The 27,942-nt window shown below is 38.0% G+C and overlaps 1 protein-coding gene across 3 annotated transcripts in view; it reads left to right on the top strand.

The window, feature by feature from the left end:
• Window positions 1-27,942, top strand: part of LOC112978760 (tyrosine-protein kinase transmembrane receptor ROR2) — a 150,203-nt gene that overhangs the window by 48,832 nt on the left and 73,429 nt on the right. Inside the window, exon 1 of one of the 3 annotated variants that reach the window (XM_026092449.2) lies at window positions 4,187-4,226. The exons of the other annotated variants lie outside the window; for them this stretch is intronic. Coding sequence (XP_025948234.2) covers window positions 4,202-4,226 — 25 coding nt within the window. The 5' untranslated portion in view covers window positions 4,187-4,201. Of the gene's footprint in view, window positions 1-4,186; window positions 4,227-27,942 lie in introns of those variants that run through there. 3 annotated transcript variants of the gene reach the window in all.

Below are 27,942 nucleotides of genomic sequence, written 5' to 3'. Positions count from 1 at the left end.
TATAGTTACTTTTTGATTTTCACACTATAATGAAGTCCTTATACAGAAGGACTGGTCTCTTCTGTGCTTCTTGTTCTTTCTGTTTTGGAGTAAATTACCTCTTCACTACTTTTTTGCTTAGATTTTCATCTGCAGACGCACGGATGCCCTCAGCATGTTATTGTATTCCTTTCTGAATACAGCATTTCTTTTTGTATCCTTTTTTTTCCCCTTGCTCTGTCAGTCTTCTTCCTTTCTTTCTATAGAATAATGAATTTATCATTTTGTGATCACTGAATTGCTTTCTGCTTCCTGACTCATCTTTCCCTTAGCTAGAATTATAAATCAGCCCCACCTAAGAAATTTTCTCAGAGAGAAAAGTTCTCAGAAATGTTAACTCAAGTATGTTCCAAAACCTGTTGAATGGTCCATATATTTCCTCTCCCCCACCCGGTGGCTTTTGTGTTGCAGTCTCCATTACTACCGGATATTGTAGTCTGGATGCCTCTACTAGTTACTTAGGAGAAAAAACCTCATGCATTTCTCTCTCTAATAAGGTGGTCTACAGCAGATCTGTAACAAGATGTGATTATCTTTGCTCTTTTCACATTTTATATTTGCTCAGAGACCTTCAATAAGTCTGCTTCTCAGCTCTTTCTGAGCTTCAGAGCAAGTATATACATTCTTGATTTACAATGCAAGACCTCCTTCCATTTTTTTTTCAGCACTGTTTCATCAGCGAAGTCTTTGTACCCCTCCATACCAGTATTCCAGCCCTGCGATTTATCCCAAGTCTCTGTGATGTGGATTCAGCGGTAATTTTGGTCGGTGCTAAAGACTTCAAAGTTCTTCCTGTTTATTCTTCATACTCCTGACACTTGTGTATAGACATCTCAGATGTCTGGCACATTGCCTTGTTATTCTCCCAGTTGTCTTCTCCTATGACCCTCAGAAAATCTTGACTGAAAAGTAATTATTTGGAATACTCAACTTGAGGCACTTCAAAAGAACCTGGCTTCATGAAGCTGCTGAGTGGTCTCTGCCCAGTAGTCAGGCCTATGTTGTGTTGACTGTTCAAAAGTGGAGACATATCAAATCATTAATTTTGAAAATATCAGCTACAAATCTCAATTGAACTCTGATCTTTTGTTTTTAGTTATTAAGACTATTTTATTAGTTCCCAGCAAAACAATTATGGTTTAAGAATCCAGAGGCACAGTTTAGTGCGAGTCAGCATAGAGGCAATAGCTAGAGCTTTAATAGTAAACTATTTTAGTGATTAGTGGCTTTTAAATATCTACTAGGTTCAGATTGAATGATTTATGTTCTATGACAAGTTTTCCATATTTTGGTTAACATGGTTGTTTACAGTTTTCTGGGGTATGATTTTAAGTGTTCCCATCCAATATATATGGTAAGCTGCCAATAGAGGAGAACCAAAGAAGCCAAAGCAATGTAGGTAGCACTCTAGCTTTCGTCCCAACTTCCCTTCTGGGCAGGGGGTACAACGTTTCAAGGCAATGAATAGTAATTTACCAACTGTTTTCTGCTGACTCAGAATCATTTTGTGGCTTGTTTGTTGCACAAGTCTGGAAAGCAAGATTGATTTTTTTGCCCCTCTTTTTTTCCTCTCCCCTGAAGCACCCTTTGGAGGGAGGGTGTTTGGCAGTGCAAGCTAGAGGTCTGGTATGTATGCAAGCAGGGCTGGGTAGAAGAATGGAAGCCAACAAGGGAAATGGTAGAAGTCCAAACAGTCTGATTACACAAAAATAATACTTCTGCTAAAGGGCAGTTTTAGCCTTTCAGCTCCTAATAGCAGACTTTCAGCCTTACTCATGGGGATGGGCCCATATGGAACCTGGAAGCGATTACTTAAATGGAAACATAAAAGGGCTATATTTGTCCTTTTTTTTTAAAGAAAAAGAGAAAGAAATGGAAACTTTGCAATACTTACAGTAGCTCATGCCAAGTGGGCTTATTATCAGCTTTTTTTTTTTTTTTTTTTTTTTTTTGGTAACAAGAAGATTTATGAAAGTAGGGATTTAATGATAAGTCTCTACACAGGATAGCTGTTTGAAAATGATTTCTGTTGCCTTTAGACTCCATTAGGACAAATCTAGATTTTCAGAGTTTTCCTTTTGATTCCTGGATTGTGCCAGTTATTTTTCAGCATGTTGCCTACTTATGCTTTACTTCATTCTTCATGTGAGTGCTTCTTTCTCCTTGTCATGTTGCAGAAGATATACCTTAACAGCTACTAAGGCAGCACAAGAAGTGTGATACCTGTGAGGTTTTTAGAAATTTGATTGCATTCGGTTCCCTTGTTGCCCCAAAGCTTTCATGAGGATCATATGTACCTGTATTTCTATGTGCAAAAATACCTTTTAAAATGTGGCTATAGCTATCTTCTGTCAAACACCCTCCTGTACCACCCTGGAACAAATGCTGTGATGCAAGAGTCCAGAGCTCCCTTCTGGGAGGCTTTATACAGCAATCAGTGAGAAATTAGTTTTCCTTTTCTGTTCTTTACATCTCTAGTGGAAAACGGCCCCATTTGTCTTCCTTGATCTCCAAGCTGGATCATTTTACTCCTTTTTAAGGCAGTTTTATGAGCAGTTTAGGGGATTTTACAAAGAGGAAATTAATACAGAGTAATATAAACAATGTAACGAGAAAAATAAAAATGTGAATGAGAAGCTTTATTAAATGCACGTAGCTGCAATGTGAAGTGACTGCGTGGGGTAGATTGAGGCCTCAGTTTGCAGAAAAGGTTCCTGGCTTTTGCAGCACAATTTGGAAAGCTTGCTGTAAATATGCTATGCTTGTGGTTCCTTGCTCAACCAGTGGCGCCAGGAATCGATCCAAGGGGGCAGGGGGTATCTTTGTTTGTTTGTTTGTTTGTTTGTTTTTTAAATTACTTCATATTTTATTGCATTAAGATTTTAAGTGCTATTGTTCCATATTTGTATCATTATGGACTTCAAGGTGTGCCTTGCTCTAAGATGTATGGATATCATCAGGATCCTGTGCAGTGTGTGTTTTCTGTATCGTTATTTTAATGTCATTTTTGACTTTCTGCCCAGGATTTAGTTATTAGGTTTTCCTCTCTGCTAAAACAGAAGTTAATTTAGTTTTCACTTCGGAGTGTACAAAGAACCCTTCTCTTTAGTTTTAGTGAAGTGCAGCTGTAGAGCATGTAGCAAAGTGGAGTGTTCTCCTTCTTTGATACATTTGTTTTGTTTGAGAACACAGCATTTATGAATGTTTCATTTACAAAAACAACTTAAAGGTGCATTTTCTATAATTAAAATGCCAAAATGACATTGACCATATATCCACTTTGTTCATTTTCATTTTTCAATCTGTAAGATATTCTTCACTCCCACACTTTACTTATTTTAAAATAAATTTGTTGAGTTGTATAGTACACAACAGTTTATTCCAGACCAAGAATACCTAAGAGGCCTCAAATAAAGCTGTTGGGAACCAGCTCCTAATGTACGGAAGGAGCCGAGTCTTCCTGCATCTGGCACAGAGCTGTGGAACTTTTGGTGTAAGGATTTAGGGAGTGCCAAAATGTAGTTTCCTGGGGAGACTTGGTCAAGTTAATGGAAGAGAAATCTGTTGAGGGTTACTGAATACATGAAAGCTACATCCAGCTCAGGAAGTTTCTAAGCCTGAAAATAAAACTATTTAACTGAAAGAGTATTAAAGGAAAGCATCATGTATGAATCTGCTTTAGACTATTCTTGGAGACAGGATGCTGGGCTAAATGGTTATTTGATCTGATGCGATGTGTCTGCTCTCATGTTTTCTTGTCTTTGTTATCAAAGATCTTTTGCCTCAAAGATGTTAGGTGAGCTTATACATCTTGTTCTAGTTCTGCACAAGGGTCATTAAAATTGCCAGAAGCTATTAAACACAAAGATACCACCTTCAGCTCCAGAAGTCTTTCAGCTGCCTGTGCCTGGCCTGGCACAGCCTGGCCATTCCTATTAGAGTGTACCTGAGCAGTGCCTCGCTGATGGTATGATTGTATGGGTTTCCAGGTGGGTTCAGGGCTAAGAGTTACAGTGTGCAGTTTTAAGTACAAGAATCTGTAGTTTTTCTTTGTGTTTGAGGAGTATATAATGTGTTTTAGGTTCTTCCACAATAAAGAAGGGTGAAGAAACACAGGGTGATATGTAGCCAAAGTGATGAAGAAGAAAAGCGGTTCTCAACAATGTCTGGATGCAAAATTTGCTGGAGTAAGTGTTTTGAGGATGACAGCGGTCTATGTTGCCTTTTAAAAAAATTTCTTTTATGTCTGACTTGGCCCTTAATTTCACTTTCTATGAAAAATTTTTTGGGTAGTAATTACTACCCACCTTCCATGAGTAAGAAATGACATTGTTATCTAGTGATATTCTTTTTGTAGTGGAAACTTGCAAGTCCATTACTCGTCACTGTAAATATTTCATTTCTTAATACTGATCATAACACTTTTTTCTCCTCAAATACTGGGGACTCGTATCACAGCCAATGCTTATGGAGGGAAACACCACATTTGTAGAAAGGAGAAGTGGTGCTTATCTGCTCTTTGCTTCTTTATGATGGATTAAGAAGGTCTGGAAACTTCTGATCTCCATTTGTCTTTCCCCACCAAAACTGCACTAGGGCTATTTTATTGCTTCATTTCCATCATCAAACAAATACTCTTGAAAGCTGGGTATCAACTAAAGAAAATAATCTGAAGTAAGCATTTGCTCAAAGTTAGCATGCTGGGTCGATGATCCTTAACTTAAGACAAAATATAATAAATAAGCAGTATTTATTTTGCAGTATCTGCAACAGATCAGTAATAAAAAAGATCAGTAATATGTAAAGTGAATACTGGCTAGTTCATATCTCTTGAGCTTAGATGAAACACCTATGAAACAGTCTTATTTCTGTGTCTTGGTTAGACAGCTGTTGGCATATGGATAGCATACAGTTTCACTGCATCATACCTCCTCTGACAGAAGAGACCTTTTTGCACCTGGAGCTCCTTGAGATAATGCTATGAAGTAACACTAGTTAAAGTGGCCACAGGTCCTCTGGGTTATGGTAAACATCCTGTCCCTGTCCTTATTGCTTACCAGGAACTGCCTGACAACTGAATTCCGTTCGGTACAAAGCAGGACAGGGTGCACTTCCTTCCTCTTTGCTCGAGTCACTGATTGCTTGCCTCTGCCAGTTGCACTTTTTGGTATAGACATGTATATGTTTTGGTAGTTCTCAAGACGATGCAAGTAGAACTAGCTGCTGAGAGTATAGTCGTTAAGCTCACCTATTGCACCGTGTTAAGAGTCTTGTAGCCATATTTTCAGAAACGCATCTCCGGTTTCAGATGCTCTGATTTTCTTCCCCTTTTCTTCCCCTACCACTGCCTTGGTAGCAGTGCTGCCTTTAGTGTTGTCTTTTACTGTCTCTCTTTTTCCTGAGTTATACAGATGACCTCTTCTGCTGAAGACTGTGCTTTCATACTCTTGGTTTCTCTTCTGTGCTGAAATATACTAGTTTCTTGCTGAATCTTGGTGATTTTTTTTAATTTGATATGTTTTAAGTGTAAAAGTAAGACTTAACTGTAATATTAAGTGAATTCAAATCCAAACATTTCTTTTGCTGTGTATTCAAGAGAACATTTAAGAAAAATTTGGCTTAATTTAATGTGTTTTGTAGTAAGGTCTCAGTTGCATGATAGATGGCAGTCTAATAAATCAAACGAGAAGGCACAGTGTAAGAGCTTCTCAGAAGACAGTTCTCCTTTGAATATGATAATATATTGTAACATGCTGAATTATAAAATGACATCAGCACTGGAAAATGTAGAGGATCCCCTTTCTGGATAAATCCAATGCTAATGCAAGACAGTAAGCTAGAGACGCTGAGACTGCAGAGTCCCTCTCAAGTTGGCTGTTCACTCTTTATGAAGCTAAATATATCAATACTAGTGGATGATCTGTGAATTCTTAGCTTGTTCAGTGATGAGTTCTCTAAATATATAGTTCTTTAGATTGTGGTGAAGTAGAAGTCATAGAAATCACAGCGCTCTCTAAATTAGCTTTAAGTATGGTTTTGTCAAAGGTGCCACTTGAAATTGGACTTCTATAATTGAATACTATGTTCTGTTAAATATATCTATAATATATATAATTGAAATGTATGTAAATATATCTGTCATACATGCTTGCATTATATAGCATGTGTGCGCACACGTATGCACCCCTACATCCCTTACCTACATACACACACACACCTCTGCACCCCTAAACCCAGACATATTCCCGCACACACACACCTCTCACATCACTACACCCCTGCCTACATGCACACCCTACACATCCCTACTCACATACATGTAAACACGCACCCTTTGCTACATGCCCCTACTCACGTACATGTAAACCCATGCCCACCTGCACGTGCCTGCTTGCCCATGTGTGCACCCGCACACAGCTACACATGCATGCTCCCACAGATCCCTGCATACTTACGTGTGCACTTATGCATGCCCTGATACACATGTGCCCCTGCATATGCCATCTGCACACAAGCCTGTGCCCCTATACACGCGTGCACCTACACATCCTCCACAAATGCCCATGCACTACAGCCCCCTGCACACCTACATGCGCACCTACACACACCCTGACAAACACCCCCTCATAAACACACACGCGCGCTTATGCTAGCTCTGTAAACTAAGCCTGGGAGTAGAGTCAGCTTGGGCTTTACATTTCACGTGCTCTTATGAGTGGTATGTTATGCTATGGCTCCATCTATATAACCCTGCTGCCTTTCAAATCTGATACAGGTTTACTTATTACCAAGTAGTAAATAAGTGTTTGATAGGCAGTAAGAGCAAAATCCATCCTCCAGCTTGGCTTTTGGGGATAACTTGAGCTAAGAGTCACCCAGAGCTTTTATATTCCTCACTAACATGAGGAGACCAGGCTTTACATGGCTGCAAAGCGCAGCCTCGTGTTGCGTTGTGCAGAGACACCTCTGGCAGCCCCGATGGCCCAGGGCAGTGAAAGTCTTCTAGCTGCTTTTGCCCATCATTGAGGTGAGCTGCACCATGCTAACCTGCAAAATTTTTACACAGGTCACTGTGTTGTGTCATTTCATAGGCGCATCTTTGATCACACTAAAAACTAAACCATTGAAGTAAAAAAAGAAATCCCTAAAACTGTTAAGGAGAAAAATCACAAGCATTTTTCTGTTAAAATTTAGAATAGAGCCATATGTAAATCATCGCTAATGACTGACCCTAATCAAGTGTGTTCATCATCACATAGAAGGAGTCAAACAACAGTTTAAGAATTTATATAGAAAAAATAGAACAAAGTACAATGTAGTTATTTCTGTTAACCAAGGGACTGCATTGTAAAATGTCATCACTTAAAATGTGGTGTCTGGTGCTACACAGAAAGACATTTTATTTTTCTAGTGGACTGTGCAATTTAAGGGTCTTAGGTTTTGGGTGCAAGTCAAGAAATGTTTCCTGCTCCTTACAGAGGTGCAGATAAAGAGTGGAGAGTCGTGAGCCTGACTTCTTTCTTGCCTCCTTTAAACAATAATCCTGAATGCTGCTGCTTCATTCACCCAGTCCTATGTGGCGTTGCAATCTATTGTACATAAGGAAAAGTCATGAGACTATTTCTCTAGCTCTTTGTGGTGTTTTATGAAGGGTAGATCCCGCTCAAAGGAGAGAATTCTGTAGCTCGTCGCAGGCTGACCCATCAAGAGTGGTCCCTTATTGCGCCAGGAAGGCAGTAACGCTTTGAGATACCTGGTGAATCTCCTGTTCATACAGTACAGTTCTGCATGGCTGCTAAACTGGAGAGCCATGGCCTCATGCTAAGCAGAGGGGCAGAAAAGACGTAGACATTTCCATCTTAGTTTTTGGTATTGCATTTGCCTCTTTTAGTTAGTGAGAAGGGGTAGAATGAATAGGTGCTTTAAAAATACCCAAGGTGTACTCATGCAAAGAACATCCAGAGAAAGAGGAGGAGGAGGAAGTGGGATCTTCTATTAAAAACCCTACGTTTTTGTTTGAGCAAAAAGCTGTTTTTAAAGTAAGAGTTTTAATTCAAAACGCAACCCTTTTTGAGTATGTTCTGTTACGAGTGGCTTGCACAACTTTTGTCAGTGATACAATTACTTCATTCTGGATTGCTTGTGCTTTTAATTTTCACTGGTACAGATGGAAATGATTAGTACAAATTTAAATTAATTAGCTGTTGTTATGGTATGCATAAATGACCATTTTGTGTGTATTCTCTCTCTTTTGCTGTTCTTTTTTCTTTGAATGTTAGGTTCTGGACACCTTTATGATATATGAATACAAATGTGTATGTAACTAACAGTATAAAAATTTATGGAAGGATTTAGGTCCCAGTCCTACAAGCAATTACTTTCATTAGCTTGCATATGTGAAGAGATATTGCAGGATAAAGGTCTCATTATGGATGATGCACTGGAGGTTATACTAAGTTACTTATAGTAAGTCAGATTTTAAAAATGATTCTTACCATCAGCTCCTGTCATGCCCTGTCAGCACAATAAACTTTCTCTTAAAAAAAAATAAATCCACAAACAACCCCCCCACACACACATCATGAATATAAGGCTTTTTGGAACTATAGCATGACTAAAAGTTTTATCTGAATGCCTGCTTGTTATGCTTTGCTTTCCAAAAATAATTTTCTTGGTCCCAGATTTTGATTCAGCCTGATCTTCTCTGAAACAAAAGAAAAATCAATTATTAAAAAACCAAAAGGCAAAGTGAGATTATGAAAGAATAACTGTATTTTCCTACTCTGGTTTGTTTGAAGTTGAGAATATAGATTTACAGAGACTTCTTGCTAAATGGTCTGTTTTGTTTACTGATTGTTTACTGGTCATATATGAACTGTCTGGCTTGGAGATCAGGAAGTAGCAGAGAACAGACATTCTAACTTAGGGAAAAGCAAAATAATTCAATGTAAAAAAAAAATCATATTTCTGTCTTACATTCTTCCTGTGAGATCATGTATTTTAAAATAATTAAAATACTGTTTAAAGGCATCTAAATTCACTGTTATTCAAATGATCTGTTATTATGTACTAGCCTTGCCCTGGTTCTCACTTTAAAAGCATGAAATAATATCCCATACAAACATCACTCCCACAGAGAGTTTTACATTTCCTTTTCTAGGCATCAGCATGCAGTGAGTTAGCATTACTACAAACTTTGTGGAAAGAATTCAGCTACCATAGTACAAATGATACATTTGTGTAGAAAGAGACTGCAGAGCCGTAGGATGGGAATCCTTGCCTGCTACTCATTCTCATTCTCTCTCCCTCTCCCTCTCTCCCCCCCTCCCTCTCTCTCTCTCTTTCTCTCTCACACCTGAAGAAGTTGCTCATCTGTTATGTCACTCAAGATCAAAGAAGTCTGGATCTGTAAGAAATGCAGGGGTCATCTTCTATTTCAGTGTTGCTTCGTAGTTCGGGTTCAGAGACTTCATTTGTGATTCCCTCTGCTATGAACTCCTCTTTCCAATTGTCTTGGACTTTTCCCAGTGTCTGAGCTTAAAATGAGTCTCTACTGTTGAGGAAGATGATTGAGGTGGATCTTTACCCTGAAAATATCCTCAGCTGGTATGAGTCTGGCGTAAAGCCTCGCTGCAGTCAATAGGCCTACATCAATTTACACAGACTGGAAAATGTGGAACGTGTCTCCGTCTCTTCTGCTTCCCACATATGTTCAGTGATGCATTTCAGCCTATGAAGGAGCTGCCTGGCATCTCCAGTGTATTGTTTCTCCCACCTTTGTGTCTAACCACAGTCCCACAAATGAAGTTACAATGAAATATATTTTAAAATATTGCAGGCTCCTTAACTCTTAAAGCATGTCAAGTAGTGTGTATGGTCTTTCATTCATACTTCTTTGGTATTTCCTTTCTCCCTACTGTTTGCCCCTGACTTTGCTTGGTTTTGGTGAGACAGCATTATAAGGAAAGACTTTATCAAAGAGATGACTCTCATACTTAGACCTGATTCTGATATAGCTACCTGACATCCAGCAGCTTGGAGTTTTAGAAGTAGAATTCAATTTCTGATGACCTTTCTCTGCGTTAAACTTGTACCTCAGCTTTTGAGAGAGCCATATAAGATAGGACTTTAAATTCATCCTAAAATTAAAAGCAACACACACAGTTCAGGGAGCACTGGTTCTTTGTCTTCATAACTTTTCTTTGCTGGCTAGTGAATGTGGCTCATAAGTTTCAGATCCCTGGTAGAACTGGTGTTTGTTCTCAGATAAACAGTTAAATAATCTGTTCTAGAAATGAAAAATCCATGGAAGATCATGGCAATATCTTCATTTCAGAGCAAAGGATGTGCTTTCTTTTCTAGCAGAAGAGAAATAGAAAATGTTGTTGTCATTTGTGAGACCTGTGTGGGTAGGAGAGCAAGACTCAGTGACAGCTTAGTCATCAGCTCTCTTGATGATCTATGCTCAAATGCACAGGTGATACATTAGCAAATTTATTGGATGTTTTCTTCTTCATAGCAGTTTTTCTGCTTTTCTGGATTTAGTTTGAGTAGCTGCTCTTAATCTAAGAGTCTATGGCCTCCGTGACATGGACAGTTTGTTTATGGTTTAGACCATGCTGGTGGTTGAAATACAGACCTGTATCATCAGGATATTGTGCACACTGAGTTCAGTGAAAATTCTTATCTCGGAAATATTTCTAGATCCATAAATCAGAAAAATAATATCCACTTTTGCAAAGCAATACACTTGAGGAAGCTGAGCGCCCTTCAGGTGGGAAGAATATGTGAGTATGATGATTCCCATGTGCTGTAGGCATTAATGCAGCATATATATACTGTTAGAGGAGTTCATTTTCTTATGGTAATTGATGTTCCATCCACTTTTGGTACTTTTGGTAAGCCCTTTAGGTGAATAGTCAGCAAATCTTTATATAATTGCTGGCTGCAGAGATCAAAGTTGTGAAGATGGACATGAAATGCTTGATGGCAATGATCAGCAGGATTTAGCAATATATCAGTAAGGAGCTGAGATGAAAAATATGGTATTTCTATATGCACAGGTTGTTGTATTGACTCTGACTTTTCTGAAGTTTCCGGTGACTTCGGGGAGAGTAGCCCTGGAGCAATAACATTCACTTTTTCAACATCTAACCTACTCACCTTAAAGTCAATACCTCTTTAAAAGAAGAAGAAACTACAGATCTTCATGTTTCCCAAGGCTCTGTGTAAATACCCTTGAAGCTTTCATGTATTCTTCTGCCTAAGAAATGTTTGAGGTTACAGTGATGTACCTACTTTGCAAGTATCTTATTTGTTACTATGGTTAGTATGGTCATCAGATCACTTCTGCTTCCAAAACTGAGCTTCTAACATTTCTTCTGGCTCTCCTTTTAAAATTGCCCTTTTATATTGTCTGAAGTAAATTCCATTTTTCCTTCTTAAATTTCTGTAATCTCTTTTTGCAGCTCACATTTCCACTCTTTTTCTTCACCTTTCAGTTTCGGCTTTAACTCTTTCCTGGTCCTCCTCTGTCTCTCATTCCAGATATATTGCTACATTCTCTCTTTAGAGGATGTTGAATCTTAAGATAATATAGTTTCCACCTTTTTCTCTGAGTCAATTATGTATCTTTTTTACTAGATTGAATAGCCCTTTATCTAAAGGGCCCTACATACACCAGAAATATTACTACTTCTGCCTTTATCTTCATGTGTCTAAAATGTCTTTGTGTCTTATATTATTACTCTGTTATTTTTTTTCTACAAGTATGCTTTTTGCCTATGATTTTTTTTGACCTTTTGCTTGAGATAATCTCATTTTATTCTTACCAGCTATTCTGTATGTAAAGCCCCCTGAAAAATACACTTGATGTATTTAATTCCTCTGGAATTCCTTCCTTTAGGTCCCCACATCTTCCTTTTTCTGAAGTGGTTCATGTAGTCTGTCTATTGTCTTGTATGAAACCTTGAGCTCCTTAGATTAAGTCTGTCTTATTTCTCCGTTTTGCAAACAATCTTTTTACCCAAAGTTAACTTTTTCTCTCTAGTTCATTTGCAATAAAAACTTTTTGCTGTTCAGAATAAGTTGCAAACAATTAAAAAAATCTAGTGACAAGTGAGACCAGATACAGACAGAAGTGTGTCTAAGAAGAGCTTCACTTCAAAAAATGGCCTTCTCCCAAGCCTATATGAGGATGACTTCCTAGAGGTAATCTTCATTATCAAGTTGAGGATCTGGGGGACTTGGAAGTAAAATGTTTTAGCTAAATAAAAGCCTCCAAATGTCTACAAAATTGCTTTGGGAAGAAGAAATTTAGGAGGGCTAGTCTTAGTTTGGTTGTGTGTTAGACATCTATGTCTAAAATGTCTGTTATGTTCTTGGTATTAATACTTCAGGAATCTAACTTTTTTCTGGTGCTGTTTCATTATAAACATATTTGTTATAAACCAGGTCAATTCTATAACTTGATACAGATTTGGCATAAGAGTAGTCTGGTCCATTTTGATTTAATAAAACTCTGAACTACTAAGAGTGTTCTCAGTTTAGGATAAATTGTTAATGAGGCATGGCTTCACATGTCTTTCTGCATCGGTATTAAATTGTAGGAAGTGCTTCTTTCCAGGTCTAGATTAGCACCTCTGCTCCATTTGCGAGTAGAAGTGTGACCTGAAGAGCTGTGGCGATGGAAAGATCACTGTTCTGCTTTTTGTGCTGAAGCTGTTGGAAATTGTTGAAAGATCTGTAATAATGCTTGTTTTTTGCTCACAGTCTGAAGGTGAATGTTACTACCGCAGGCTTATTTTAACAACTGAGTCTTGTCTTTAAGAGACTCAGTGATAAAATTGTTTTTCTGATGTAATAGGGACATTTCAATTTAGATGTTCACATCTTGCTTTTTCTTTTCAGAAGTTTGTTTAAGCTGTTTTCCCTTCCTCTGTCCTTCTTGCTTAGACACTTTCTTTCTAAATTTTCCATAACCGCATTGGTTGCCGATGACTATTTCTCCCATCCATCACTGTTCTTGCAACTGTTCTGGCATTTCCTCCTGAAACGAGTCTGCTCTGAAAGGCCCTGTACTGGAAGTATGTCCAGACTGTTATGATGTTAACCCCTAGCTGGGCAAATCCCAATGGATACATTGGAGGCATGTAGCTGAAGAGTGAGACGCTTTGCTTTTGCATGCAGGAAAAGGTGAGATGTTCATTGCAATCTCCACTCCCTGTGCTGGAGATACTGGGAGTACTGGCAGCATGTCGCATGCACAAGCCTCACTGGTGAGAGTGCTGTGTGGTGTCCTATAGCTATACTGCTCGGCTGGTTTGAATGGCTTTCTCCTTTGGGACAAAACAGCTTTCTTCGTTAGCATGGTGCGTTATAGGGAAGGTTACAAGGCTTTTAACTTTAACAGGACTGGTTTTGCGTTGCATCAGTTAGGAAGGATCTTCCACAGTAAGGTAAAAAGAGTTTTTTTATAAGAAACTACTGAGTATATAGTGACTTTGATAAGGAGTACCTGATAGCTTTAATGTTGTATAGACACTTAAATAATTCATACATGATTATGGTTTGACAATTGCAAACCTCATTTTGATTCCAACAGAGATGTACTGAGTTAAGTATAAGCTATAAGGGAAAGAAAACAGAAAGCTAGCAAAGTTCATGTTATAGTACCTTCCTTGTTTGTCTGCTGCTCCTTACAAACTAGTACAACAGGTATGGTAAAATCTAGGACCAAATCTTAATCCTAGCACCATTATCTGAGGCCTAAACTTAGCCTTTGAATCCTCCCATTTTAGCCCACCCATAAACAGAGAAGTTGTTGCCAGCAGACATAAGGCAGAGCAACATTCTTGGGTTGAACTGGAAAAGCAATCATTTCCTGGCAGAGAACACACTTGGTCAAGTTATAAAGTGGTTTCACTTGAACAGAGCCCATGCTATCAACTTTTATTAGAGCACTGTTTATCTTGGGCCTTGTGGGAGTCAAGAGAAGTTGCTCAAATGGAAATTTTAGGTAAACCTTTATGCTGCATCTAAAGGTGCATGCCTTTATGAAGTATGGGATTGAGGAGAAATGTTTTACTTACTTTTGAAATCACTTTCTTTTCAGTTCAGAAATTGCCCTTTGTCAATGTAGGCTGTTAAAAAATAGAACAAAAGAAGAGTTCTGTTTCAGAAAGCTGTTACTGCTTTGATAGATGGGCTGTTAAGAATTATGTGACGCCTGTATCTGAATGTGAAAAGTAAGCTGCGTGCTTTTAAAAAGAAAACATGGTCATATACAGTTTTTATTACAACACTAAAAGATGTCATCTATGTGGTCTAGAGCAGTGTTTGAGATTCACAGAGTCCATCTCCTCATCTTTAGCTTCACCGTCCTGTTGCCCCTAAAGTTGTCACATCCAGTCAAGGATTTCCATCTCTTCCCGTGTGTCCTCGCTACAGCTAGATCTGGCACCGTGAGCGCTGAGATTAGCTACTAAGCTCAGCTGGACTGTGTGACTTTGCAGAGCACTGTTTAGATGTCTTCAAATAACACTCCCCAGAGCCACCAGAGCTGTAAGCACAGAGCAGAACCACCCAAGCTGGTCTTGCACTGAATTAGCCCACATCCAGTACAGCATGTTTAGATTTGATGCGGCGGTTAAGCTGATGTCATGCTGCTGCTGCTAAAAGGGGCAATCGCATTCCCCTCTGGCCCTGGCTGTGTTCCTTTGCTGCTGCTTTTGGACAAGCATTGATATAGCAGAGTCTGATCTGAAACTTGGATGGACCAAAACCCTCTGGCTGGGGTGACATGCCAGTGACCTTCTCAGTCAGGCAGGACTCATCTGTGCTGTATCTTGCTTGCTTCAGTCCACATCTGCAGGATGAAGTGTGAAGCACATTGCTGGCTTCTTATTTCCTCCTCATTGTGGCGTTAATCTTTGTGGCTCTTGGTGGTCTTATTCTGTACTGTCTCAGGGACTCTGTTTTCACAGCCAATAAGTTGTAACAGGGATCAGCTGGAAGGAAAAGAGTGGAAGTCCAAATTCTTTATGAGCTGTTGAACCCAAGAGGGAAAGAGCAGGCTTCCTAGGACTATAAGGGACCTGCATCACTGAGCCGTTTTCTGCTGTGGGAGGCACTGTGCCATATAGCCCCTTTCTTAAACTTATCAGGCTCCATATGAAAAGTAGGTAATATTTTTTTTGCCTCTGCTCCTTTCATTGAAAAGGCTGTTCCAGAACTTGATTTCTCCAACAGCGAGGAATCTTCACTGAGCATAAATTTAGCCATTGCTAGTTTCTGTCTATTTGCTTTTGTGCGGGCAGTTATTTTTCATCCCTGGCTTACTTTCCTCAAACTTTGCAATGTATTTATTCTTTCAGATCTTTTGCTGTGTGGAACAAGTTAATCTTGTTTCCATGTCTTCTGTGAATATTGTCTCTCAATTGCTTTTTCTATGTCTATTTTGTTTTCAATTTCTCTCTTTAATGTATGTGATCAGCAGTTAATTCGAGGTTCCACATAAGGCATTATAGAGCAGTGCTAGTTGTTCCATGTTGTTGTAATGCCTAACCTGTTACATTTTAGGATTGTATTTTCCTGTTTCACACTGGTGTTTGACTAGTGCCTTCAGACCCATCTTCATCTCAGTTTAGTGGTGAGCTCCCTGTATACTATGGAATTTCGTTAGGCCCTAACTCCATGATCTCATGCTTTTTAATATTGCTTCATTCCATTTTACTGATTCAGACCTCAAGGCCATTCTGAAAGATATACTAGTCATCTGTCTTGGGCATTGTACAGTGTCTACACACTGCCTTGTGATTGAAGTGATTTCAGTATCAAATTTATGATATTTATTCCAGCATTATCAGTGAAAGTATTAAGCAAGGTTGGTCCAATAAGCAATCCTTGTGACACCTGTGATCTCCTGCCATTCTTAAATGCCTCTTGCCAGTATTTTTTTTATCATCATCTCTTTTTTAGCTTGCTCCTGTTGTACCACATCATTCGTACCACATCATTCATCCCAGATTCCACATAGATTTCCATATATCAAATGCTTTACTTGAGCTTGGTTGGAAGTCTTTGTATTGTCTAGAAAATCAGTACTGTTATTAAAGAAGGATATCAGGTGAGTCTGATAGAATTGTTGCACATCCTATGTTGTAATTTGTTTTTATTTGAAATTTACCTGCATATTATTCTTTCCTTTAAAAATCTATTTGGAAGCCTTGCATGTTGCTGAAATACTGACCTAGAAATGCCTGGATTACGTTTTGTTTTGTCTTTTTCCTGCTTAATCACATCCTAAATCCTAATCATATAATGCAGTCTTATCAATTATTTGTTTCACATATCTGATTGCTTCCCTCATTCATATTAAAACTTTCTTCTTGCTTTCCATCTTCTGCTTATTGATATTTATCAATTACTGTACCTGATTTACCTTGTGTATTATGTGTAGAAATTACATATGCGTCTCTTAACCTTTTCCCTGATGCTGAATCTAAAAGTCTCCTTATCAGTCATGGCAGCCTTACTCACAGAAGGCCATTTCTCCAGATATTCAAGTGGGGCTTAATCTCTTGTTCTGCTTATCTTTACATTGCACCCAGCTACTGGTGACTGGCATCCTGAAAATAGCTAAGGTAAATCCAAATCATAGAGGCACTGTAACTCTCCTTCCTACAGCATCAGTTACAAATTGGTGTAGGAAGGGTTATTTAGCATAGGGCCTCTCTGTAATTTCTCCTGTTCAGAAAGAGAAGGGAAGCAGTAATGACCACCAAAATCGATTTGATCATAGAAACTGTTTTGTTGCACTACGACACTCTGCCACTGTTTTAAGATATTGTTTCAATAACTCAGTCTGCTTGCTAATTCTTGAATCGCTGTTTTTCTTTCCCTCTGTCCTTTAAAGAAAGGAAGGAAAATGCCCAGAATGTACATAGACGTGTCAACCCACAATTGCAAAGTGAATTTTCACTAATTGTGTCAAGGCAAATGTTGCGCTGTTTTTCTTTCCCTCTGTCCTTTAAAGAAAGGAAGGAAAATGCCCAGAACGTACATAGACGTGTCAACCCACAATTGCAAAGTGAATTTTTACTAATTGTGTCAAGGCAGATGTTGCCCTACAGGAGGCAGAAGTGTGATGCTTTGGCAAGGAACCATACAGAATGAGATCTTAAACATTTTCTTAAGTTATCAAAAAAGTTTTCTTTATGTTATCAAATCATAGAACAAGGAACATGAAAGAAGGTGGTAAAGCTACCTTTGCTGCGCCAGCAGTGAAGCCTTTACAGCTTTTTTTATCTAAAATTGGCAGCAATATGATATATTAGATCTGTACTGTCTGATTCATCTGGACAACATTATGTCCATAGTGCATAATATACCCAAAGTTTTGCAACAAGCACAGGCAAATTTTTATGACATAGTCTAGTTTGTATTGAATAATCACAAAGCTTTTCCATAATATTCTTTCATCTTTGGATGGGTGAGATAGTATTTCATACCTTCATTACCTTGAGGGTAAGCTATTTCTATGTGCTGTGCTTCAATTAACTCTGAAGATTGTTTCAGTTAGTGCAAAATGTGGTTGTTCAGTTCATAGGTTTTTTCATGAATCTTTTGTATGAATTTCATGAAGCTGATCTTCTGATTTTTGTACAGGCTGCTAGTTCATATAATGTTGCCATTTATTTTTGACTCTTTATTATTGCTTCGACTATTTATCTCTGCTTTGGATATCACTGGACTGGATGTCTGCCCCAAGTAAAGCCCTCTGCAAGATTTAAAATTAATTTTTATTCAACTTTTCTTTTAATTTCATACATTGGAATTGCCTGAAGTTTTCTTCCTGGGTAGTATATATTCTCAAAGATCTTGTTAAGAAAGTTGGGTCTTCTCATGAGAGTATAAAATAATGTTCTCTGTTTCACGATATACGTTTGGTATCATTCTGATCTGTAGAAAGTGAAATGAGGTCACAGCAGTGAAATTAATATAAATACTTACAGCAGAAAAAGTAATAGTCACTGCTTTCTGTGGATCAAGTGGAGAAAGGAAATTTTCACTGTCTGAAAGAGAGAAAAGAATTTAATTCTCTGATCTCTAACAAACCTGACATACTTCAAAATGGTTGCTTGTTTGATTATTCCATGTAAAAGCAAAAATAATTACAGTACTGCCAAATCACAGAGACATCAGAATCATACATTATTTTGCTTTTACAAATAACAATATTGGAAAACTATCTTTCAAACCGCTTTCTGATTTTCCTATTATTTGCATCTATCTACAGATAAAAGAAAATGGCATTAAAATGATGCAGAATAGGTCTTAATGATTTTAATTACCAATTAAGTTACTAAATTATATATTATGGAGAAAAAATATTCAGTTTTCCACTTGAAAAACAGTTTCCACTTTTACCACATGAATTAGGGCCGCAAAGTAGCCCCTAAGCATTATGCTGGATCAGGAGACTGCAGAGAAAGTACCACAGACTGTGAGAAGAAAGGCACATTAACGTACTATAGTCAAGAAACTGTAAGAAGTTAGAAGAATGTATTGCAAAGAGCAATGAGGGAAGCAGAAAGCGATTAGAAGAGGGTGACATAAAGGGAGGATGTGGTGGCTAGAGAGCTGTAAAAGGGAAGAGAGAAGTGCAGTGTATGGATCAAGACTGGGGTGGACAGTATGAACAGGACAGCTGCCTTTCCCGTCAGAGGATGACGTGGAGGAGGAAAGGCAAATGGCAGCCTGGGACATCTTAGAAGAAAAGGTACTTACATCACACACACAATAGATTTATATTTTGTGGTTTTGGGGGGAGTTACATTTTTAACCTTACAGGGATGACACACGAGTAAAGTCCTGTAGGTTCTCAGAACACAGTTAATAAAAGCAGTATGATTTATCATAGTTTCGATGTCTCATCACTTGAAAAGATAATCTCTCCCAGAGTTTTGTTATATCCCATGTGACCCATAGACATTTCTGGATCTCAATGGACATAAATATATACATATTTTAATGAATCAATGAGAAAGCTTTTCTTTTTTTTCCTCAAGGTTTTTGTTTTATTTTGAAGATTGTATCTATTAAAAGCTGTGGTTTTAAATAAAGAACCTCTCTTTTAAAGGGAGGGATTTTTCTAAATTATCATATCAGTGATCCTGCTTGCATAAGCGTAGCTGAAGTGACAGAAAAATGCTCCATGAAGAGGAAGGGGTGAAAATCTTATACTAACTTCACCAGTGCGGAAAATATACTGCCTCATCCTTCATTTACAGATATACATTGCTTTATTTGGAATACGGAATAAAAATAGAACCTCTCACCTGATTCGGTCCGTATCTCACTCGCACCAATTACTGTTTCTTTGCACTTCATCACAGTGCAGGGCTCTGGGGCCATGAGACGCAGAAGGGCCCTTCCATGCACTCTCTGGTAAGATGTCCCTCACAGGCAGACCATATAATTTCATGACCTTATCCTTTTTTGGCTGTGCCATTTTGCACAGCATCCAGGTCAGGAGATAAAGACTGTTTAAGTCAGCATAGCTTTTGAAAGAGAGGTCTCTGTAGATGCTTGAGAAGGGCTGGGCTGGCGAGTGCGTTGTGTAGAAGCAGTGTTTTGTGTAAAATGATCCTTTACTTTTTTTTTCTTTTTGGTGAGGTGGGGAAATAAATATTTTGTTGAGTTGTTGAGGATATGAATTTGTCATTACTAGAGAGGAATTAATGAAAAGAAAGGATTTCAGAGAGAGCAACAGAAATGATCCGACCCTGTGTATATGTATGCAAATGCATGAAGAGAATTGGCTAGATGTGGATATTTTGAGGAAACGATTGAATGGGAAGGCCATAAGTGCAGAAACATTTGCATGGCATAGGCATTGCTGGTAGTAAGGGATATGTTGTGGTATGTGGTAAAATAATGAAGAACAATAGTGAACTTAAGGCAGTGTTTTCTTTTTTTTCCACTATCAACGTAATGCATTTTACAATTGGAAGGTTTTGTCAGTGTCAGAAATACTTTCTCAAAGGGCGTTTGATTACTTGGAACTTGTAAAACTAGGCTGGATAAATACTAGAAAACATACCGTATAGAGTGATTCTGTATTGGCAGAGAGATGAATGAGTGATCTGTTATGTATTTACATTTCTTAGCAACTATGAATCATAGGTGGCAAATGCTGTTGAAGATCACAACAGAATTTTGGATGAGAAATTCAAAACAGATGTGTGTGCCATCACATTATTGGTCATGCTTATTCCTTTATCTGCTTGCTTGTTCCTTCATATTGCAAGCAACTGTGGTTGAGATACTGTGCTGGATGCCAGTGAGGTTTTCAGCTTATAAACTCTGGAAAGCCGCTGACATCAGAGGCCAGCGCGTTATAACAATGTTGAGCTACACTATCTGCTTATGAAGGGAACCTTCTCAAGTAAACAGAGATGGCGGTGATGCAAAAATTTGAAGGCAAGAATTTTCATCTAATTTCTTGGACAACGATGAAAAGATCTGTAGCTTTATTATTGTTTATGATAGCATGGATACAACAAAGCACTACCCTTGTACTGAAGCAGTGATACAGATTTTTGCTGTGAGGATCTCATTCTCATTCTCTTTTGTTTTCCTTAATTATGTAGTCAAGGCATTTAAAACAGTAAAAGATTATAAAATAATACAAATTTCCTTAATGTCCTTGTATTTCTGTTCACATATGTTCCTCTCATGCATTTAATCGTACATATATTAGAGATGAACTTGAAGGGTGAATCTGAATTAAATTTCACCTATAGTTTGGGTTCAAGATCAAATCCTAGCTCTGATTGGGTCTGGCTTTAATTATGCTAAACTCCTGGAAGCTGCTATCAGACCATTTCATTCCCAAATGGTAAAATTATCATGAAATCAAATTGCCTTGTAAGATTACGTCTGTATGTGACTCAGTCCTGGAAAAAATAGACTGCATTGGGTTTTTGGATTGGACTCCTGTTTCCTTCCAGACACCAAAGAGGTCTAGATGTTAGGCTTGCATTTCGACCCATCTGTATTAGATATATAATATGGAGATATGATTTGAATGTAATTGATTTGGGTTTGTGTGCAGCTATGGAATCTGAGAATCTTCTAATAATTTTCCCTTTAAACAGACATGTTTAGCTACCAACATGGTATGTTCCCTTCCCAGGAGACTGCATAATTTTATATTGCTCATCTTTGTCCAACCTATTTCCCATCCCTCTTGTGTGTTAGCAGTCCTGAAGTTTTCTTAATACAAGGCCTAATTCTACAATTCTTAACATGAATTGCACTTAGTCACTGGAATAATCCCACGGATTGTAACTCAGTGCGAAAGCTTTTGATAGAGTCAACCCTTTTGACTGTATTCTCTCCTGATCTTCTGTCAAATGCACATTTATCAATGGTTCAGTAAGAATGATTGGCTTTATCCTCTTTATGACTACATGTTAGTGAGTCTGGCTTTTATGCAGAAGGAGGAAGGGTAAAATGTATTGATTTTGTCCTGACTCTGATAGTTCCAAAGAGACTGTTTCTCCTAGTTTGATATATCTTAAATTCCCTCCAATTTCCAAAAATGATATCCTTAACTGCTGTATCTGGTTCAGGATATTTGCTAGGAGTGATTATTTGACTATTGTTCATATAATGAGCTACTCGTAATTATGATGTATAGCCAGTTAGGCTGATATCTGAGGTTCTGTCTGGTGTAAACCAACACAGAAATGTGGTATCTTGATGTATGTGAGGTAAATCATGCCACTGTGTGCCAGAAGGCCACCATGATTTACTCCAGTAATATGTAAGCTGCATCTTCATCAAATCTTCAGTTTAAAAAAAAATATAAAGGCATTTCATTTCCTGTTTCCTCCAAAGAATGGATGAATATATTTTGTGCAACCGGTAATGCTTTTAATTTGGCAAATCCTTGAAGATTTTGGAGGGAAACATGTAACTAAATTAGTGCCATACTTAATCAATTACTGCAATAAAATGTCAGATCAGCAGAGGCTGAATGCTTCCCCATGTTCAGTGTGCTCTAAACATTGCAGCAGCTAAACCCAGCTTTCTCAAAAATCTTCTGTACTTTCCAAGGCTTCTGTTGCTAGTCATAGGTTTCTAAAAGCTACACAACTGTATTTTGTGGCCCTCTTCATCTAAGGCATATCCAATATTTGCGACGGAAGGCAGATGAACTCTTCCATTTAAGGTGTTTTTGATATATAAGTACAGGAAGCAACTGTTTGGCTGTGTTGTTATTAAACATGATAAGATTGAGGCTTAGTTGTGCAGGAAGAAAAAGAACGGTCTGGAAGACAGCCTTCAATAACCTTTGCTGCCAGAGTAGCCCACTAACTAATTGCAAACACATGGGAATATTTATAAAGAGCAGGGCATGGGCTCAGAAAGTGACTGATCTCCTGCTCTGGTTCAGCGTATATGAACGACAGCCCTTAGTAACCCTGCTCCCTGTCAGAGGAGCTCTGCTCCACCAGGCTGTGACAAAGTGCAGCTGCTGTGCAGGCAGTGAGCACCCCAAAAAATTTCAACACAAACAGTTTACGTTAAGGGGAACAGATCTTTGAAAAATCCATTACCTTGCTAAGAATTAAAAAGGCCAGTCTACTTTTAGTTTCCAGCCTCTGTGCACGCACTATCTGTGTTTGGAAATTTGAGGAAAATGTGAAAATCTTCCATATTTCTATTATCTTCCTTCCCAGTGATGCTTGATTCTTAGCAAGAATAACTAATGGTTGTAGCACAAATGTTGGCTTGTGTGCAGCAGGGCCCTGACATCATAGCTTTTAAACATCTGAACGCATCATTCATTTTTTTTCTTCCCCTGTGTACCCTGCCCCTTCTAAAAGGCTCATGTTTAGCACGAGCAGAACTTGGCAAGTCTAGAAGAAGAAAAGACTGTGTCAAGTTTCTAACTCTTTCCATGTAAATAAAAATTTAATCTCTGTGCAAGGGCTGTTTTTTTTTTTAACATAAAGTGGTGAATATGATGAAGACGTATAATTCCGATTCTCTTGCAGCATGACTGTTTCAAAGTAAATGAAACTTCCATTTTTAGTGGTGTTCAGCTAGGTTCTGAGGATAATTTTCATTCATTTGGGGCAAAATCTCACAGATGTTTGCTGGGGATTTTTTTGTTTTTTGTTTTTTCTTTTTTAAGCCAGTGTCTCAAATTTGGGGTGAGTCCAGCTCTGCAGAGTCCTTTGGTGTCTACAGAACTCCTTCTGAAATCTCAGGAGGACTGGAGATTTTGAAACAACTCTTAATGGTATTTGGCATTTGTTCAGCTACCTCCGTCATCACCAGAAAGTACAAAGTTACTTTCAGGTGTTAAACAAAAAGAAGGGTTTTGAGAGAGAGGTTCAAGCTGTGGTTTTAGAGTGAGGGCTATTTTATTTTATCCTAGCTGAAAAAAAAAATGGACTACTTGGGCTATTGCTGAATTTCCTTACAAGTTTGAAGGCAATTATATCTGCTGGTTTTTGGCAATACAAGTGTATGCTTTGATCAGTCATAAATATGAGTGGTCTAGTAATTGGCTAGCATTTTCCTTCTTGCTTCTGTTACTGCTGTTATTCCCCATCATATGTGTGATACCTTGTGGTGGAGGCCACAGTGCTGATGTGCTGCAAGAAGAATTACATGTGAGAATTTGGAAAGAGGAGAAGCCCTGTGAACACAACTATCTCTGTAGCTGAAATGAGAGCTCCCAGGAATTTGGACTTAGTACTGTCAAGCTTTCTTAAGAGTTGGACCCGAAAGCTTCCAAGTTTTGTTTACAGGTCCATCTCTGTCACAACTTCAGGCTGGGAACTTCTGCCATAGTCAAATGGAGTCTGTTTGCAGAGTATGCCCTGAATTACAGCTTACATTTCAAAAGCTCTGGAAAGTATTCCCTTTTTTTTTTTTTTTCAATATTAAATATAAATATCTAAGCTTGGGAACTAAATTTTTTCACTATATGCTTAATCTGTAAGTTTGTTTTACTTATTTTTCTCGTGGTTTTTGAAGTATTGCCTTTTTAGACAAAATGGCATAAACTGTTTTCTGTAGTATTAGGAATTCTAGTCTCCTATTTATTGCCAAGACTTTATTGCCAAGTCAGTGGTAGTTATTTTAATTTTATTTTTTTCTAGATTTAATGGGAATTCTTGGGTTTTTTATCTTTTTTTTTTTACTATTTTTCTATCATCTTAGGTACATTTAGAGCAGAAAATAAGCTGGTAACACTTGTAGACTATTACTGCAGTAACAGGTTTGAATAACCTGTTTTGCAGGTCTAGATTTGCAGGTCTAGATTTGCATCTAGAGTACTGGGATAGTTAGTGAAAATAAATGAAACCTATAGTCTTATTGCTTTGAATTAATGAGAACTGAAACATTCCGTGTTATAGAAATTGTATGTCTTCTTTCTGTTTATTACATCTAATAATTGCAGTGTGTTGTCTTTAAATATTTAATTCCATCTGTTGAAATACTTTGCTCGTCATGTTTGGGTTTCATGAAAATCCTGCCAAAATCAATAGGAAGTTCCCCACTGGCTTTGGTGCCTTTGGTTCAGATCCTGAGTTTGCTGGAGTACGTCGTAGCCTACCAGACCTGCAGGTGCTGGACTACGTAGCCTTCACAAAGGCATGCTTCAGTCTCAATTTACTCACAATTAGATACACCTCCCTTCTGTTTATTTAGACTTTTGCTATTGCATATACAGTAACTAAACAGATCAGGCATGTAGCAGATGAAGGAAATGTAAATAATCTTCACAATTTGAGCTTGTAAAAGAGAAAAAATATTGCATTTGTTGAATGGAAACCTGGGGCATAATTTATATTTCTCAACACAGCAAACACTGGTAAAAGCAGATTAAGCCATAATCAAATGAAGTGAATGAGTAAGAGGAAAGCTTAAACAACCATTTGTATTCCAGTAAGGATTTGGAATTGAAGTGAACAAAAAAGTGTCTGGAAAAGATGGGTCGTTACATATTGCCAAAGAAGATTCCTATTTGGCCTCTAAGATGCCTTTCCTCTATTAGAGCCAGTTTCCTCATCCTGCACATAAATGGCATCTGCATTGGGAAGCCTCACCTGAATGAAATCTCCCCAGTGCTCTGTGGGGGCAGTCTTTTGTCATTTTGAACATCTAAGACGTGCTGTGATCTGTCCTCTTTTCCTTTGGAAGTAACACACTTGATGGATTTTGCCATGTTGCAAGTCCAGTTGACTATTACTAATGGTTTACTAATGCTAGTTTCTACAATGAACACTGTAATTTATCAGTATACTTTTCCTGTTGTTGTTCTGTGTCAGACTTCTGTGTTTTCTTACCTGCCTTGCTTTATGGCTATTAAACCTGGCTACTGTTTTTCAAGATTTTTTTTCTTAAATGCAAGAGATATGGAATTGGAGATGAGAAAGCAGAGCAGGAGGAATGTTATCAATGTGTAATGTAGATATGTAAAATACAGAAAAATCAGAGATGGATTAGTTTGGGCCTTTAGAAACAAACGGCTTTCACATTTTTTGTGAAGTTCATTTTTCATTTTCCTTCTACCTTTTATAGCTTAGATAATTCAGCAGATACATAATTTTATGGGAAAAGATGTGAAATTTCTCCCCTTCTTATAGAAGGGCCTTCTGAGCGACACTGTTGTGTGTGAAGTATGTTAACAAATTCCAAGTTGTTTAATATTTTAGAGCTCTTCAGGAGGGATAAAAATGTTTTATTTGGGAAACCATGTTCCCGAATCTTTTGTTCTTCCTTTCAGGGCTGTACATAAGGGAACTGCAAGGCATATCAAATATCTGCCTCGTCAGAAAACTGGAATGCTCTTTGGGAACATGGTTGACTTTAAGTTTTTCGTTAAGGAAGACACTCCCAAAGTTTTAGAAAGTATTTTATAAAACGTTATCACATTTAATACCGTTACACAGTATTTGAATTTCAGTGCCAACAGCTATGTGATCATTACTTGATAATGTCTTTGGCAAATTATAAAAAAAAGATTACAGAACATGGGTAATGCCATTCCAGAAGAAATGAGTGGTTGCTTTCCTAATTACTGAATAAAATAAATTTATTTAAGTCCGAAAGTTTAAGATCTGCAACTTTGTAATGCTAGCATACTGCTGTGTGGCATATATTTGAATAATTAAGGGGAATTCATTGTAAAGGGAGAAATTTATATACATTTTTGTTGACATTCTTGGAAAAAAGTCAAACAAAGTATGACTGAGAAAATTATGATTTTTTTAAAAGGTTTTCAAAGACTGGATTCATTTAGTTTGGCAAAAGCTACAAAATGAATATGTATTTTTTAAAAAGCAAAGACTTAAGTGATCACAGCTTTTGGCTCTTAGGAAGAAGGAAATGCCTTTAAAAATTCCATAATGCACCAAAGTTCATTCTCTGCCTCCCCCTTTTTCCAGCCCCAATTTAATGTTGTGTGGAACATCTGTTAAAAAAAAAAAAAAAGAAGAAGAAGAAGAAGAAGAAAGAAAAAAGGAAAAAAAGGTCAGAAACAAAACTTGTAACTCCTCAACTGGTAAATGTCCAGGTTTATTGTGAGATGATTGTTCTCTTGGGGAGCTAGTGTATTTTGGGTACCATTTACTTTAAAAAAATTTTTTCTGCCCTTCCCTCACCTTTTTTTAATTCAGTCTGGGAAACAGTAAAAGCAAGGGAATAAAAACAGTAGACATTGAACAGTCTTTCATTGCTTGAGGGGAAACAGGAGAAAGCAAGAAACTTCTGAGAAATAAGTGCAGGTGATAGTTTTCCTCTTCCAATGACATGCACTTCTTCAGCCACAGTTCCACGTCCCCCAGCCTGCTCCTGTATCTTTTATTTGTGGTGGCTGGGACCTGGCCGCCATTTCCCCAGAGTCCGTATAATGTCTCCTGCTGCCGTTAAGATGATAAACGTGAGCTGCACGGTCAAACTTCGTCCATCCAGAAGGGTTTCTTTTCGATGCCTACAAATGCTGGCAGCTGAATGCTGAATGCTTTTCCTTCCCCTGCAGAAACCTGAGCTCCTCTTTAGCAAATGTCCCATCTGACATGCTTTCGGTGAATTCTTCTTTAACTCTGTCAAAGTCCCTTTTCCACCCAACTCCACTATTGTTGACTGGCATTACAGATTTAATTAAATTACCGTTTCTGGGACAGAACTAATGAGTTGTGCTCAGGAACAGGAGGAAGAACTGGCTTAATGGCATGCAAAAGCTGTTTCTCTTCATGTGACTCTAGAGACCACACTTTGGCTTCTGAAAAACATTTCTAGCATACGTTTGAGAGGGGTTCTTTGGAAATTTTTGCTTAAGTGCAAGAGAGTTTAGCAGATTTGTTTGCCTTCAGCTCACCTTCAGAGCTAGTATAACACAAGATTCATAATGTTTTGGTAGGTCTTTAGAAAACAAATGAGCAGAAACATGCAGAAAACTTTGTTTAGAAATGTAAAATAACAAACAGTTAATGTTTTTGTTTAGCTAGGTTGATAACTTTTTAGAATATCTATTTTGTCTATTAAGCTACGAGATCTTTTTAGACAATCTATAATGAATCTTCTAAAATTGTTCAGTATCAAGATAAACATAACCACCAAGAGTCTAGTCTCTATTGATGGCGATTTCTTGAAGTCATAAATGTTAAAGGTTATGAGGGTTATAACCAAGAAATGGGTAAAAAGAAGAGAGTTGGATGATTTAGATAAAGCTTTGTTTAAGTTATAAAAACAAAATGAAAGTTTAGAGGAGAAGAGTGAGTCTGGTGGCATTGCTCACTGTAGAGCTCTAAGAACCTCGGGCTTGCACCAGCCTAAGCCACTAAATCCATCCTGCACATCATCATCATGGGC

This window comes from Dromaius novaehollandiae, chromosome W, assembly GCF_036370855.1.
Source record: "Dromaius novaehollandiae isolate bDroNov1 chromosome W, bDroNov1.hap1, whole genome shotgun sequence".
Taxonomy (NCBI): domain Eukaryota; kingdom Metazoa; phylum Chordata; class Aves; order Casuariiformes; family Dromaiidae; genus Dromaius; species Dromaius novaehollandiae.
Note: the sequence above shows the minus strand (reverse complement) of the source record. Positions and strands in the feature narration are given on the sequence as shown.